This window comes from Taudactylus pleione, unplaced genomic scaffold, assembly GCF_031769625.1.
Source record: "Taudactylus pleione unplaced genomic scaffold, aTauple2 ptg000079l, whole genome shotgun sequence".
NCBI classification, from domain to species: domain Eukaryota; kingdom Metazoa; phylum Chordata; class Amphibia; order Anura; family Myobatrachidae; genus Taudactylus; species Taudactylus pleione.
This window is the reverse complement of record NW_028284481.1, coordinates 1,008,799-1,024,280: the sequence shown is the minus strand read 5'-3', so window position 1 is coordinate 1,024,280 and position 15,482 is coordinate 1,008,799. Positions and strand designations below refer to the sequence as shown.

Sequence of the window (15,482 nt, the reverse complement as noted above, 5' to 3'; positions counted from 1 at the left end):
GGGTCCTTGTTTTTCCCTGGATCTGGATCGCTTGTCTTTAACTGCGCCCCTACTGTGGTCCTCGGGCTTCCCTGGCTCTGTCTTCATTGAGATGTTTAGAGCAGATAGGCCAGACTTTGCTGGGATCTGCCACGGACTGTGGCATACATAATTCTTATGGTATCGTACCTGTCGATACGATCCTCCGGTGTCCAGGATTTCCAGATATTCTGGCATTCCTTCCAGCTGGCTTGGGTTTCACCCTTGGCCTGGCCTTCCTGACAGTGCGGATCTCTACACTGTCGGTATGGTTAAGATATGGAATTGCTCCGCTCTGGTATCCAGTTCATCCTTTGGAGTGTTTTCTGGATTATGTCTCCACTTATCCTCCCTAGGGACTCCTGGGGAGTTAGTAGTGGTTCTTTGTTCCCTCCGGGGACAGTCCATGGAACCGCTGGTTGTGATAGCCATTACATGGTCTATTGTTTAAGCTCTCTCTCTCTCTCAGGGTGTTTAAATCAACCAGGAGAGTGTCTGAATGGGGAGCGTTCTCATGTGGCTCCCTCTTCTGGAGGGCATCATGTCAGGGTGTGAGTTGCTCTCGCCCTGTGTTTCTTCTTAAAGTGGTTTTTAGGTTCCATATTATTCTGGAACTTATGGTATGGCCATTCAGTTCCCAGTCCTCTCGGCTGTTGTGGCCTCATGGACTGTGGTCCGGCCTCTTTGGCTTTATGTGATCCGTTCAAGTTCCTTATGGTAAGCGGACTCCTTATTGGTGGTCTGCGGTTTCTGGTTTTAACAGGAAACGATGGCTGGCCTATAATGAAATGTTGACTGGATGGCCTCGTATGTCTTCCTCAGGGGCCTACCCATGGGTGGGCATTTCTGTCGTTGAGGCTTGTTTTTATCTCGGGCCGTGTATCCCTCGTGGGCGGCTCGTCGTGGCGCCTCGGCTGTTTTGCCTTACTAGGTGTCCACGTGGTCTTCTGTCCATACCTTTTTAAGGTTCTAGGCATTGGTTTCCTTTGCCTCTCAGGATGCTTCCTTTTTGGCGACGGATTCTCCTCTCAGCACAGGAGCGTCCCCACCCTTGGTTGAACTGCTTTGGGACATCCCCAAGGTCAACCCTGTGGACCCCCTATGGACCCTGAAGTAGAAAACAAGAGATATGGTAAGAACTTACCTTTGTTATCTCTGTTTCTACGAAGTCCATAGGGTCCACAGGGCGCCCGCCCTGACGCACCTGGCTTCATATGGGCTGTGTTACTGGTCACCGGCTTCCCGTCTCCTTTTCTGTGAGTATGGTTCTAGAGTGTTCCAGTTTTCTCTCTCTTTTTCTCTCCTCCTCCGGCCTTTGGCTACTTACAATCTGATTCAGTGTCTGGGAAGGCTATAGCGCTGTGTACACTCACCCAAAATGGCCAGGTACGCAGGGGGACTGGGCTCACTGACATCCTAAGAGTTCTGCAGCACCACAGAGAGAAAATGGCCGCTGGAGACCTCAGAAGAAGCGTGGCCCGCGGAGGAAGCAGCTCAGCGACGCCAGACTGTATTATTGAAAGGCGCGCTGAGCTGAGGGGAGGAGCCGCTAGACAGGGAAGGCTTCCTCCCCTGGCTAGCAATTAACCCCCCGGGATGCCGGCTCCCGCTGCCGCTATAATCCCTGGTGGGCTGTGGACACGCGGGGTATGCCTCCATGGAGGGGGAGCCCGCCGCCACCGCTAGCGCCTCCGGTCTGTCCCCAGAGACCGGAGGCATAAGGCTGCATGTACACGCGGGTCACCGCAAGCGGTGACCACGCGACTTACCTGTCCCCGTCGATCCGGCAGCAGCCCAGGGATTCCTCCAGAGCCCGGCTAGTACAGACTCTGGGGTCCCGCTGCGATCCCCAGATCTGTACTGGCGTCGCAGCGCCGGCGGGGTGTAGGAGCGGCAGCTCAGACGTCCATTGGACAGTCTGATGCTGCCGCTCTGAAGAGTAGTAAAAAAATAATAAAACAAAACTCTTTTAAGCTTAGAGGCTGCTAAGCAGCCCCCCTGCAGTAACGGTGACCCGACTCCGGCCGGGCACCAACTTAAACTGAGGTGCCTCTGGCTGGGGGGCGGGGTTATAGGGAGAGTGGACCCAAGTGCATCCTGGGAGCTAAAAGCTTTAACTGCGTGGTGCCCGGATTTGGTTCCCAACCTATACCCCAAGGTCAACCCTGTGGACCCTATGGACTTCGTAGAAACAGAGATAACAAAGGTAAGTTCTTACCATATCTCTTGTTATTTATATAAAGTCTAATCCACTGGCAAGGTTATAATAGCGGACTGTGGGCCTGATTCAGACCCGCTCGCGGGCACATAGCGCTTGCAAGCGGGTCGATGGTCCCCCACTGCGCATGCGCACGCCGGAGCCGGCTCCGGCGTGCGCATGCGCGAGACTCGGCCAGCGACGGGCGCTCCATCGCTACGGGTCTTGCACCAAAGCGGGGCAGCTGTCCATTGTGATTGACAGCTTGCCCCGTTTTGGAGGCGGGCAGGGGGGGTGGCTGGCCAAACGGAGGCGTTCCTGTAGGAACGCCTGCCGTTCGGGGGTGGCCCCACTGACATCACGAGTGATGTCAGTGGGTGAGAGCTTCTGGCTCTATTAGAGTAGTCACCCACAGCTTAGCAAGCGGCCAGGTGGCCGTCTTTAAAAAAAAAAACAGTAAATTACATTGACATCTACTTTTTTCTATATTATCTACTCCTGGAAAGACCCAGTATATCTCTACACAAAAGATGCAATCAATAGTCTCAAGGTCAGGTATATATATATATATATATATATATATATATTTATATATACAGTATATACATACACAGTATATATATATATATATATATATATATATATATATATATATATATATATAGCCGATTTGGAGGTGTCCACTATACAAGAAACCAAAATATGGATTTATGTAGACTGGAGTAGTATAGTCTCTGGATTCCCCAACTGCTAAATATGCTCTCAGTAAGACACTTTGGGCCTCATTCAGAGGTGGTCGTTAGATGCAAGCGGTCACTCTGAATCAGGGTGGCCGCTTGCATCCTGAACGTCCGCCTCCTTGTCGATTGTTAAGCTGTGGGTTAACACCCACAGCTCTAACGACCGACATGGTTGATGGTCGCGATGGTCAAGACCATCGCGACCATCGGGGCTTACGACCAGACACTAGGGTAGGGTCTGGGCACTCGTAAGCCCCAGGGCGCTTCCTGCTCTGTTCGAGCAGGAAGTTCCCCACTGACATCAGCAATGATGTCAGTGGGGCCGCCCCCAAACGGCAAGCGTTCCGACTGGAACGCCTCCGTTTGGCCGGGCACGCCCCCGGCCCGCCCAGCAAACAGGGCGAGCTGTCACTCAACATCGACAGCTCGCCCCGTCTGCTACGAGACCCCTAACGACGGAGCGCCCGACGTTAGCCAGGTCTTGCGCATGCGCACGACGGAGCAGGCTCTGTCATGCGCATGTGCTGTGGGGCAACATCGCTCAGCGCTCACGACCGACTCTGAATGAGCTCCTTTATGCTATTAGCTTCTTCTTTACTCTAAAGTCTTGCTGTAATATACTTGTACTTCTCCAACTCTTTCTTAATTACTGCATATACTATATATATATATATATATATATATATACATATATATATATCAATATCCCCTGTTATGGAGATTCTTTCAATGCCTGCTGTGTGGTGGGTTCTTGGTATGCTGCAATCCGTCTAACCCCTTTAGCGCTGCTCAATGAACTCCAGACCACCGCTGTCCTTACTCTGCTAATGACATGACATGAAGACAAGGACCACCTTTTGTCTTGACAATTTCCTTCTATGCTGCTATCTTTCCTGAGCTTATAACCTGGGACAGCTCCAATATGGCATATCTGTCACTCCTCCGACTGCCCATAGCTACACTTCTGCCTCACCTGGCTGGGAACTCTGGCCTCCCCTTCGGACAGCTGATGTACACCTCCTTGTAGCGGCTGATCAGCTGCCTGACAGTAGTCTGTGACTAGCTGTCCAATACTACATCTGCTCAATGGAACCTGCAGGCAGCTGAAGGAGACCCACTGACAACATCATACTGGCCTCCCTCTTCTGACTCCCAGTCACCAGTTCTGGCATACAGCAGCCCCATCAGCCGCCTCTCCTGATGGGTGTCATCAGTGGCGGAACTCCCGGAGACAATGGAGTCATTTGCCGCCGGGCGCCAGCCCTGAAGGGGGCTCCTGGCTCCATTGATCCCCGGCCGTTCCGGGCACTGCTGAGGACTGGAGGAGCTGCATGTAGAAAGAGCGCCGCTGATCGGCGCTCCACCTCCAGTGGCGTAACTACGGAGGGTGCAGCACCCCCTGCACCCTCCATTTGCCGGGCGCCCGCTGAGTGTGTTACCAGCGGGTGCCCTGTTCTCTCCTTTCTCCCCTCCCAGAATCCCCCCCCCGGCACCAGCCGGAGCTCACTCCTGAACTCCGGCTTTCGGGTGCCGCAGTGCATGACATCACTCCCATAGTTATGAGGAGCGGGCGCCGGGGACGGACGGCAGCAGCACTGGAGCGCGGTTTAAGGTAAGTATGGGGGGTTTTTTGTATGTGTGTACGCGTGGGGGGCACTACTGGTGGCTTACTACTGGCGGCAGTACAGGGGGCTTACTACTGAGGGCATTATAGGGGGCTTACTATTTTTGGCATTATAGGGGCCTTACTACTGGGGGCATCATATGGGTGCACTACAGTGGCATTACTACTGGGGGCATCATATGGGGGCACTACAGGGCCTTACTACTCCGGTGGGCACTATAACTGGGGGCACTTCAAGGGACATTACTACTGGGGGCACTACAAGGGCATTACAACTGGGGGCACTACAGGGGCCCTTACTACTGGGGGCACTGCATAGGAGGACCACTACTGGAGATACTGCATAGGGGCACCACTACTGGAGGCACTGCATAGGGGGACCATTACTGGAGGGCACTACATAGGAGGGCACTGCATAGGGGTACTTCTACTTAGGGCACTGCATACGGTGACCACTACTGGGACCACTGTACAAAAGGAACTGCATAGGGGGGCTGTGGCTGCTGGGGCTGGCATAGGTGCTGGCAGGGCCGGCCTTAGCTCAAATTTTTTGGTAAGCGAGTATATTTTTTGGCGCCCCCCTATGCAGTGACCCTTGTGCCCCAGTAGTATTCCCCTTATATAGTGCCCCAATAGTACTCCCCCCCATGCAGTGCCCCCAGTAGTGGTACCCCCTATGCAGTGCCCTTTATATAGTGCCCCCAGTAGTGGTCCCCCCCTTGTAGTGCCCCTAGTAGTAGTCCCCCCTCTTGTAGTGTCCCCAGTAATAATCCCCTCCTTGTAGTGCCCCCAGTAGTATTTCCGCCCCCTTGTAATGCCCCCAGTAGTATTTCCCCCCTGTAGTAATCTCCCCTTGTAGTGCCCCCAGTAGTAGCCCTCCCTTGTAGTGCCCCCAATAGTAGTCCCCCCCCTTGTAGTGCCCCCAGTAGTAATCCACCTCCCCTCCCCAGCAGTAGAGACGTAATAAAAAAAAAAAACACACTTACCTGAAACCCGCTCCTGCTCCCGCCGCCGATATCAGCTCCTCCGTCCGCCACTTTGCATTATGGGAGTGACGTCACGTCCTGACGTCACTCCCATTACCCACTGCGGGAGCCGGAAGATGTCCGGCTCTGGCAGTGGGAGCAGCCGATGAGAGTCTGTCTGACTCTCATCAGCTACTAAAGCAAACACACAGCTGCCGGAGCCGGCGGCTGTGTGTTTGTGCTGTGTAGCACTGCCCGAACTCCGCTACACACGCGCTGCAGCTGTGTCACAGAGACACAGTCTGCACCGCGGCCCGCATGGTACGCAGCTGAGGCGCCCTTCACTATGTGGCGCCTTATGCAGCTGCGTACCATGCATAACGGGAGAACCGAACCTGGGTGTGGGGGGGGGGGGGGGGGAATGTTATTTTTTTTTTTGGGGGGGGGCACCAACCTTTATCTTGCCTCCGGGCACCTGGGATGAAGTTACGCCACTGGGTGTCACGCTGCTGCCACTAGCATCACAGCTCCTGCTGTGACATGCTCCCTCTCCTGCTCCAGCCTCCTGTGCCTGGCAGGGCACTGGGGGTGGTGGTGGTGGGGGGGTTTGAGCACTCTAGGAAGGGATCCCCTAACTACCTACCTCTCAGCTGCTGCTGACAGCTGTTATATACCTCACTATAACCTCACTATAACCGGATCCTCTTTTTCCTGACAGGAACCAAGTCACTCCCAGTCATATCACTCCGCCCCTTCTTCTATACAGTGCATGTGTATCCCATACACTGGGGAATATTTTTACCTCAAAAGGGTACATATACACAAGTTATACAAATCTACATTCATTTATACACAAGTCACCTCAATAAACAATATAGTTAAATAAATTAACATATATCTGTAATCTGTATACAGTTTTACCTCACAACTTATACATATATTAAATATATATAGTTTATATTTTACCTCAGAATATTGTCATTAATACAATATTTATTTTAACCCTTAACCAGGGTTACATAACCAATGCAGGGAAATGGCACTGATTATACCATTTGAATGTATATACCTCTGATTTTTTTCCCCCAAGTATATAACAGCTACATAATGGGGGTAAGGTGCAATCAGAGAGATTGTTAGACTGTTTCAGGGAGTCGGGGAGATTGCTGCTATATCAGGGAGTTGGCCGGTATGGTACAGGAGTGTGCTCCCGTTATCAGGATACCACCTGCATCCCCCCATACATTCCTGGCTGGATCTGTTATATGCCTACAGTGTACCTGTTACATATATCAGCAAATCATAGTTGCCGACTTTCTGGTTGCTCCTTCCGGGAGGGAGCAGCCAGATCGGCAGGGCAGCGGGGCGTGGCCAGAAAAGGGGGCGTGTCCAGACGGTGCCTGACGTCTGTAGGTATAATGGGGGTGGGGTCACGTGATCGCGTCATTTTGGCCCCACCCCCGCTACACAACGCCGATAATACAGGCATTGTGAGGCAGGGGGCGGGGCCAAAATGACGCGAATCATGTCACTGGCTGCCCTCACAGTGGGGGTTTACAGTAAATTGCAGGGGAGGTCGGGGGGATCGGCGGCTGCCGGGAGGCTTGCCTGCCTTTCCGGGGGGGCGGGAGCTGCACCCGATTATCGGGAGGCTCCCGCCCAAATCGGGAGGGTAGGCAACCCTGCAGCAAATATATGTAGGCAATAAGACATTATAAGGTGTCATTAATGGAAAAAGGTCTGATTACTGTTACTATTACTACTATTTGAACTGGCCCTTCTATAACTCAGCAAGAATAGCAGTACAGCATATATTTCACTTAATGAAGTCTCGGAAGAGGTGGGAATATGGAAGTGGATCCCGGGATCCCCACCCCCTTATTTGTGGTATGAGACCATACTGGTACCATAGATGGACTCACCTGATGTTGGGGCTATGTCAGATCTCTTCATGTTATTAATATTACACGGCAACAGGAATCTCTGTTGAAGATAATATGAGTTTAATAGACCTGAAGTAATAATGGAGCATAACCGCACAGTGGCTTTTGTACCCTAACACTTACAGTGTTATTATGTATGGGTCAATATGTGCATGAAATGAAACTTAAATTTGTCAGTTTGACTAGAGCTTCTGTTTGTAACCCTCTGATCTTGTTAAATATTATATGTTGTTAAATTTATACATAAAACACACAGAAGGACTTGTGTGATGAATGGCTGTGTGATATTAGAGGGCAATTAGGTCACATTTATCATACTTTCATTCCTTCGATCATTGCATATCGGCCAAAATAGACTTGACAGAGAATCCTTTAGTAACTTTTGGCTAATGCTTTTTTTTTTCCCATTACAACAACAACAAAAAAAAAATCTAAATATTTCCCATGAAATTTTGTGTATTCTAAAAAAAACAACATTAAGTATATTCTTTCAATTGAAAAGTCTTTTAAATATACCTTCAAATGTGAACCGGAAGAGATGATTATTACATACTGTTTACAATACTTCCTTGTCTTAATTGCTGTTCCCATTTATTGTTTAATTGTTCAGTTCCAAATGTCAGTGTGGACATCTCTTTGAATTACCAAAAGGGACAGATGACAAGGAACTAAAGTATAACTCTGCCCAAAAATTAAAATGAGACTTTGGGTGGAGTTAAAATTTCAATGAATTAAAATAATAATAAATAAACTGAAGCGTGGGTGCATTACAGCCATTGAGGGACCTGGTGGATCCAGATGCAACGTCAGTAGGTACAGTTACTTTTTTTAAAAATTCATTTATTGAACACAATTTGCAACTAAAGTTTTATGATCCGTTTTTTTAAATGCTAAACTCACTTCCAAAATTATTATATTCAAATAGTCATTGCCTGGATGTAAATAACCTCTACTAGTTACACTGTTACTTTTTTTTTGCTATGCCAACAGTTTCAGAATCTGGCTGAGTGTTGTTAAACTTTTTTGTTGTTTTATTGTTATGTTGTTGTTATTGTTTATATTACTATTATTATAATTTTTATTATTCATCCATCCAAGCGTAACAGGCATTTTTTGTCTTTTTCTAAATATAATATTCTTACCGGATTTTGATTAATTGCTTCTGCTTTCTCCACTGGGTTTCCTAAAATAATAGGATTGCTGATAATTAGTGTACTAACTAACTAACAAAAAAAAATCTAGATAAATTAACATCTTTTGCAGGAGAAATTAAATGAATGACAACAAAATCCCAACTTTTTAATTTTAATACAGTATATGAAAATAAAATATACAGTTCAGTGTTACCCTGTCATTCCACTGCAGCAATTATTATTATTATTATTATTACCAGTTATTTATATAGCGCACACATATTCCGCAGCGCTTTACAGAGAGTATTTGCCCATTCACATCAGTCCCTGCCCCAGTGGAGCTTACAATCTATATTCCCTATCACATGTGCACACACATACACACTAGGGTTAATTTGTGTTGGGAGCCAATTAACCTATCAGTATATTTTTGGAGTATTTTACAGTAGTACCGGCCCTTCATTACAGACAGCTGAAGCTCCTCCCACATCTATAGGTATATGTGTCCTGATGGGATCTCATACATGTAAAAAATGTGTTTCTGGAGGCATTCAGGTACTGTGACATCCCTGTGTCCTATGTGTATGAATCAACCAATCTACATTTCTGCACGGCAAGTATACAAAGCTATCAGTCACACTCTGCCTGCTTAGTTAGTGGCATAGTTACCAATTATCGGGTTTTATACACCATACTTATAATTTATTTTTGCTGTTATTTGCGTCAATAAGAAATTGGTTTTGCCCAAATGTACTAATATACATATATGCAGGGACAGGGACTCCCTGCGATGTGTAAGAAGTGAAATAGCGATAATTTCACTCCTTTTTCGAGTCCCCTCCGCACTACTGCACATGTGCAGTCTACTGACCACATGTGACTCCTGGTAATTTGTGCGTCATTGCGGCGGCCAAGTTTGGTAAATCTGACAGATTTGACGCCCCCATACAGACCTATGGGGGCTGTGACTGCTGTCGGAAATGTGGTCCCTCCAAGGTACATTTGGGGGATATCCAGCAAAAATGGCTTAGTAAATATGCCACATAAATAGGGAACTACATTTCTACTAACACGGCAACTTGTTCCTGCGGAGTGAAAGAGAGCATGGTGGACGCATTTTTCAAAGGAGCAAATATCCGATGTGTCCCAATATATCTAGATCATTTCGTCATTGGAGTTGTGTTTTAGACAAAATCTCAAAAATTATATATATATATATATATATATATATATATAATCAAAGAAATGCAGGCGGCACTCGACAGGCTTGTAATAAAACCAAGTTGGTTTTCTTTATTCAGACCGACATGTTTCGGGGACAGCCCCCGTCCTCAGGTACAAACGTATTGTCCTAACAGCAATACTGTTAAATTGTTCAATATAAAAGACCCATATTGCTGTCTCTATTGAGAACTATGGGGACGGAAGCTGAGCATGGGAAATGACTCTAATAGGTGCATTATATAGTTCTCATATAGTAACGATACTTTATTTTTTCTTAAACATGCGAAAAGTAAAACTGTCGCTGGACATAAGACCTGTGCCCTGTGATACATAAAACCCGTCCTGCTGAATAGCAAAAACTTCCACTAAACAAGTAACAAAACAAAATTTGCTACAATCTCTCAGACAGCAGAATAAAATCATGGCCTGTTCCTGCATGTGATGTCACAGTTGCCATGGTCACCGCCAATCATTTCCTTCCACTGAGCTCGGAGATTATAAGTTAGTACATACATATCGCAGTATTTTTTATTACATTAAAACCTGGGAGTAAACACACCATGTTCCCACAAAAGCCACGTGAACAGCTGTCTCTAAAATCTGCTTTCCTCTGAAAGAAGACCTGTAATACACTGTGAGAATGTTTTGTGCATCCGAGAATGGGATGCACAAAACATGGAGCAGCGGGACATTACTGTCCCGCTGAAATCGGGATGCTGGGGAAGGGTCCGCCCTATAGGGGTGGCGCCCTTGTGCGACCGCACTGGTCGAACACCCCTAGAGCCGGCCCTGCTTATAATCTATATTTGTTTACCACATGACAGAAGCCAATTAAGTGTGTATACACTTACCAATCGTCAGATAGGTCGGCCGAACAGCCGACCCTGAGACCTAATGTGTACCCAGCTTAAGGAGTCCCAGCATGGATGAAACAGGCTGTCTGTAGATGGGTACCGTGTATCAGTATAAGCCTGTGTCATGATCTAAATCTTAATAGCACTGACACAAGGGTGATGCTACACAAATGGAATTACCCAGATATCTACTCTTCTGAAAGGGAGTGAATTCTATAAATATATGACCAAGGGGGAGACGTTTGAACTGTAATAGTTGCCCAAAGCAACCAGTCAGCCTGTGTCATTTATCTAGTACAGCATTTGAAGTGACAGAAGTTGATTGGTTGCTTTGGGCAACTATTCAAGTTTATCTCTCTCCAAACCTTGATACCAGTGGCGTAACTAGGGCAGGGCGAGCGGGGTGCGTGCCCTGGGCGCCGTTGGACCGGCGGCATGGGGGGGCGCCGCCGGCCACGGTACCGGCCCCGCCCGCCCTAGTTAGCCAGTGTAGCGCCGACCGCAGTGAGTGCGGTCAGCGCTGCACATTTACACAGGACCGGCGCTAGGCTTCCAGCGCCGGTCCTGTGCTGCACACCTGAGCCCGTTCCCTCCCCCTGAGCGCTTGCCCAATAGCGCCAGGAGGCGGGTTCAGGCTGTGCATAACACACGCTGGCGGCGATGCGTGTGTTAAACAGCAGCCAATGAGAGTCAGTTAGACTCTCATTGACTGCTGCAGCACCCACTGCAAGAGCCGGGCTTCCGTCCGGCTCCTGCAGTGGGTAATGGGACAGACGTCATGACATCATGACGTCTCTCCCATTATGCTGAGCGCGCCAGCCCGGGAGGACTGGCGGGTGGCGGCGGCAGGAGCGACGTAGCGGACCGGAGCAGCAGCAGCGTGGATTCAGGTAAGTATATTTTTATATATATATTTTTTTTAACCTATCTGCACTACTGGGGGCACAATGGGAGAGGGGGGTGGCTACTACTGGGGGGACCTCTACTGGTGGTGGGGGCACAATGGGGGAGGATTGGCTACTACTGGGGTCACCATTATTGGAAGGACCTCTACTGGGGGGCTTCTACTGGGGGCACTTAATTGGGAGGGGGAACCTCTACTGGGGACTACTACTTGGGGGGGAACTACCACTGGGGGCATTATAAAAGGGGCCTACTACTAGAGGCACTGCACTCAGGGGAACACTACTGGGGGCAATAATAGGAAGGGCCACTACAGGGGGCACTGGATAGGGGGATCACTACTGGGTGCCTGCATAAGGGGACCACTACTGGGAAAACTGCATGGGGGGGACTACTGCTGGGGGCACTATATAAATGGCACTGCATAGGGGGGGCTACTACTGGGGGCACCATATAAAGGGCACTGCATAAGGAGATATCGCTACTGGGCGCACTGCACTGTGGGGACTGCTACTGGGAGCACTGCATAAGGGGGAACACTACATGGGGCACTGCATTTGGGGGGGACACTACTGGGGGTACTGAGTAAGGGGAACTAATTGGGGGCTGTATAAGGGGGACCACTACTGGGGATACTGTATAAGGGGCACTACTATGGGCCTGCATAAGAGGGACCACAACTGCATACTGGGGGTACTGTATAAGGGGTACTACTGGGGTTAAGGTGCATATGGATAGGAATGTTCAGTGTGAAAATTAAGGGGTGTGTCATGTTGACACGCTCCATTTTTAAGTGACCACGCCCATTTTTTTGCCGTGCGCGCACATCGGGGGGGGGGGACGGCTCCCTTTTCAAATTTGCCCTGGGCTCCAAATACCCTAGTTACGCCACTGCTTGATACATATCCCCGTAAGTGTTCCCCCATTACCATCATCATCATCAACACAAATTAACTACACCATGCTTATGGGATACATACATAAATGCCTCTCAAAATGTGTATTGTAAAGATACATTTAAGTCAGAGTTTTATCAGGAAGAAACTTCCTTTTCACACAGTTTGAATCTTTTACAGCCGTCTTATCACCTTGGGTGCAGACTAATCGTTACAGCAGTTGAAAATCGCATCTGTTTGATGGTGGTTTCAAAATCACACAATAAACCGCACATTAATACATCACACCAGGGGGTATATTTACTAAAGTGAGAGTTTTTAGAAGTGGAGATGTTGCCCATAGCAACCAATCAGATTCTACTTAACATTTAACTAGCACCTTCTAGAAGATAATAGCTAGAATCTGATTGGTTGCTATGGGCAACATCTCCACTTCTAAAAACCCTCACTTTGGTAAATTTACCCCCCAGAAGTCTGAGTATAACTGTTATGGAGGGTACACACGGTCAGATTTTCTGCAAGATCTGAACGATAACTATTGTAAAAATCGTTACATCGTTCATATCGTTGACATGTTTGGCATGTATCGGCGAACGATGCGCGTGCCCACATGTCAGATAACAATTTCTGAAATCGACTGTGTTTGCAATCAGATTTGGACAATATCATTCATTTATATACTGTCAGAAATCGTTCAGTGTTCATGAAATCATTAATAACGTTCATCGTTATCGTTCAACGATATCGATGATCTAGCAAATCTGACCGTGTGTATGCACCATTAGCACCTGCATCCAACAACTACAATATATTAATACAAAATGGATCTTCATTACAATGGACTCATAAATCACAGTCCCAATCTCCCGTTACTCACCGTCCAGAAGCATCAATGAGAGTGAGGCCAGAAGGCAGAACACTGCTCCGAGCTGGACCCCCATGGCTGGGATCCTCTGTGAGGCTTCTCTGTGTCACTACGTCACTACAGAGAAATGCTTCTTTATGCCCCTTTGCTGCTTTTATACTAATATGAGTAGGACTGATAACCCAGCAACCATAAAGTGTGTTATCACCCTCACCTTTGAGAGCTGAAGCCCGGCCTAGTGTACGATAAAAGCACAAACATTTCAATGCCACACTTGTAAAATGTTATCTGACACGCTGAGTCGCCCAGCAGCGGCTGTCACTGTATGTTAGGACAATGTATAGCAATGGGCTCAGCCGCTGAGGGGCTCATTCCCTTCCTTCCTGAAGGTACCGCACAGTTTTCTCCCCTCACACATCCATAGTAATTCAGCAATTGCCAGAAACATCTCATCAATGGCTAATTTCTACTAATTATGGAGACACACGACAATAACTATTCCCAATGTGAGACAGTTTGTATTCAGGGTAATAGACAGGGTAACTTATGTTCTTTAGAACACAAATACGACCCACAGATAATTTAGGGGTCTATGGGCTCGATTCAGGCCCGCTCGCTAGATGCGTTCGCACGCACCCACCGTATGCAAATCCGGCCAACCCACAGCAAGGCAGGCGATTGCACGGCAAGGCATTAGTACGCCCACTATGTCTTAACATGCGATCGCTTTGTGTATGCAGACACCCACCAGCCTGTCTTAAGACGCCCACTTGCGCACGTCATCTCCAGGAAGAGTATGCAACCATCGGATGTGATCGCAGCGCTTGAGGTAGACCATACCCTTCCGCAAGGACTGCGATCACTTCAGTGTAAAAACCAGCCAGGTGACATGTACTATGACGCTGCCTCTTAATTATACACACCTCTGAAACGGCGTTAAGACTCTCAGGCACACCTGCGTTCGCACCTCCACTCCCCCGTTTATAATCTCCAGCCCCTGTCACCACCCACAAATGGCCTCTCCTGTCACTCACTCTGCTGGGCTGTCTATGCGCAGCGAGCGAACGCTTCCTGATCTTTCGCACTGGTTCGCGCACGCGCACTGTGATGAATACGCATGCACACAATGCGAAAATCAAGCGAACGCATCCAAGCGAGCGGGTCTGAATCAGGTACTATGTACGAAGCTTTGGAGAGAGATAAATTAGATGGAGATAAAGTACCAAGCAATCCTCTCCTGTTAGTTTTGAAACAGTCTGTAAAATGACAGTAAAGGTTCATACACACAGTACGACATCTATGAACGATAATGATATCGTTAAACGATAAATCGTTCATATCGTTCATTTTTGTGCAGCGAACAACCAACGATGCGCGTTCCAGCATGGACGATATCGATATCTATGGTCGTCCGTACATGAAGGCCAACTTGGACGATTTCATCACGATTTGCCTGTTTAGAGATGTGGCAGGATGACTTCACTGAAAGATATCTATCATAGATCTTGTCGAAATTGGATGATTGGCTGAGACCAGATCTTAAAATTAATATGGAGCGACACCATCTTAGGTTGCCCCTGACGACGCCATCTTGCGTCATCAGCATGAAACCACTTGTTAAAAGTCCTACCATACCCCATACGCACATTAAATCATACATATAATATACAAGACGCACAGCGCACAGTTGCGCTGTTTAGCAAAGCATTCTACACATAAAATGCACCATGCATAGTAGCGACTACACGCAATATCCTTACACTTACACATACCAAAACTTATAAAAAGGTTCCCCACATTAAATGCTTAATATTAGAGGTTATATTAGCAAATAATCATGTTGTGAATTGTAATGTATACGATATTTAAGGCACATAAGCTAGTAAACATACCATGTTTGGTACCATTCTAAAGCACTGTTTGTTTGCAGATTTCCGGTTCAACCCGCAAGGAAATCGCATCATGCGTTCGCAAGATATGAACAATATGAAAATAGTGGTTAGAATGGTGAAAATGTTTGTAGTGTTTTTCTACTAGTTTAAACCAGTTCTTCGGCGGGAAAACCACACAAAGCAACACTGAAGAACTGGGACATGCACGTAGTGATGCTATATGAACTG

At 47.8% G+C, this 15,482-nt stretch overlaps 1 protein-coding gene across 1 annotated transcript in view; it reads right to left on the bottom strand.

Annotated features, from left to right (window-relative positions):
- Positions 1 to 13,438, bottom strand: part of LOC148532313 (phospholipase B1, membrane-associated-like) — a 239,858-nt gene extending 226,420 nt beyond the window's left edge. The window contains exons 1-3 of the mRNA XM_088467993.1: positions 13,375 to 13,438; positions 8,630 to 8,670; positions 7,467 to 7,527 (exon numbers count right to left, since the gene is read on the bottom strand). Of these exons, the coding sequence (XP_088324119.1) occupies positions 7,467 to 7,527; positions 8,630 to 8,670; positions 13,375 to 13,438 (166 nt within the window). The remainder of the gene's footprint in view (positions 1 to 7,466; positions 7,528 to 8,629; positions 8,671 to 13,374) is intronic.
- Positions 13,439 to 15,482: the final 2,044 nt, after the last annotated feature.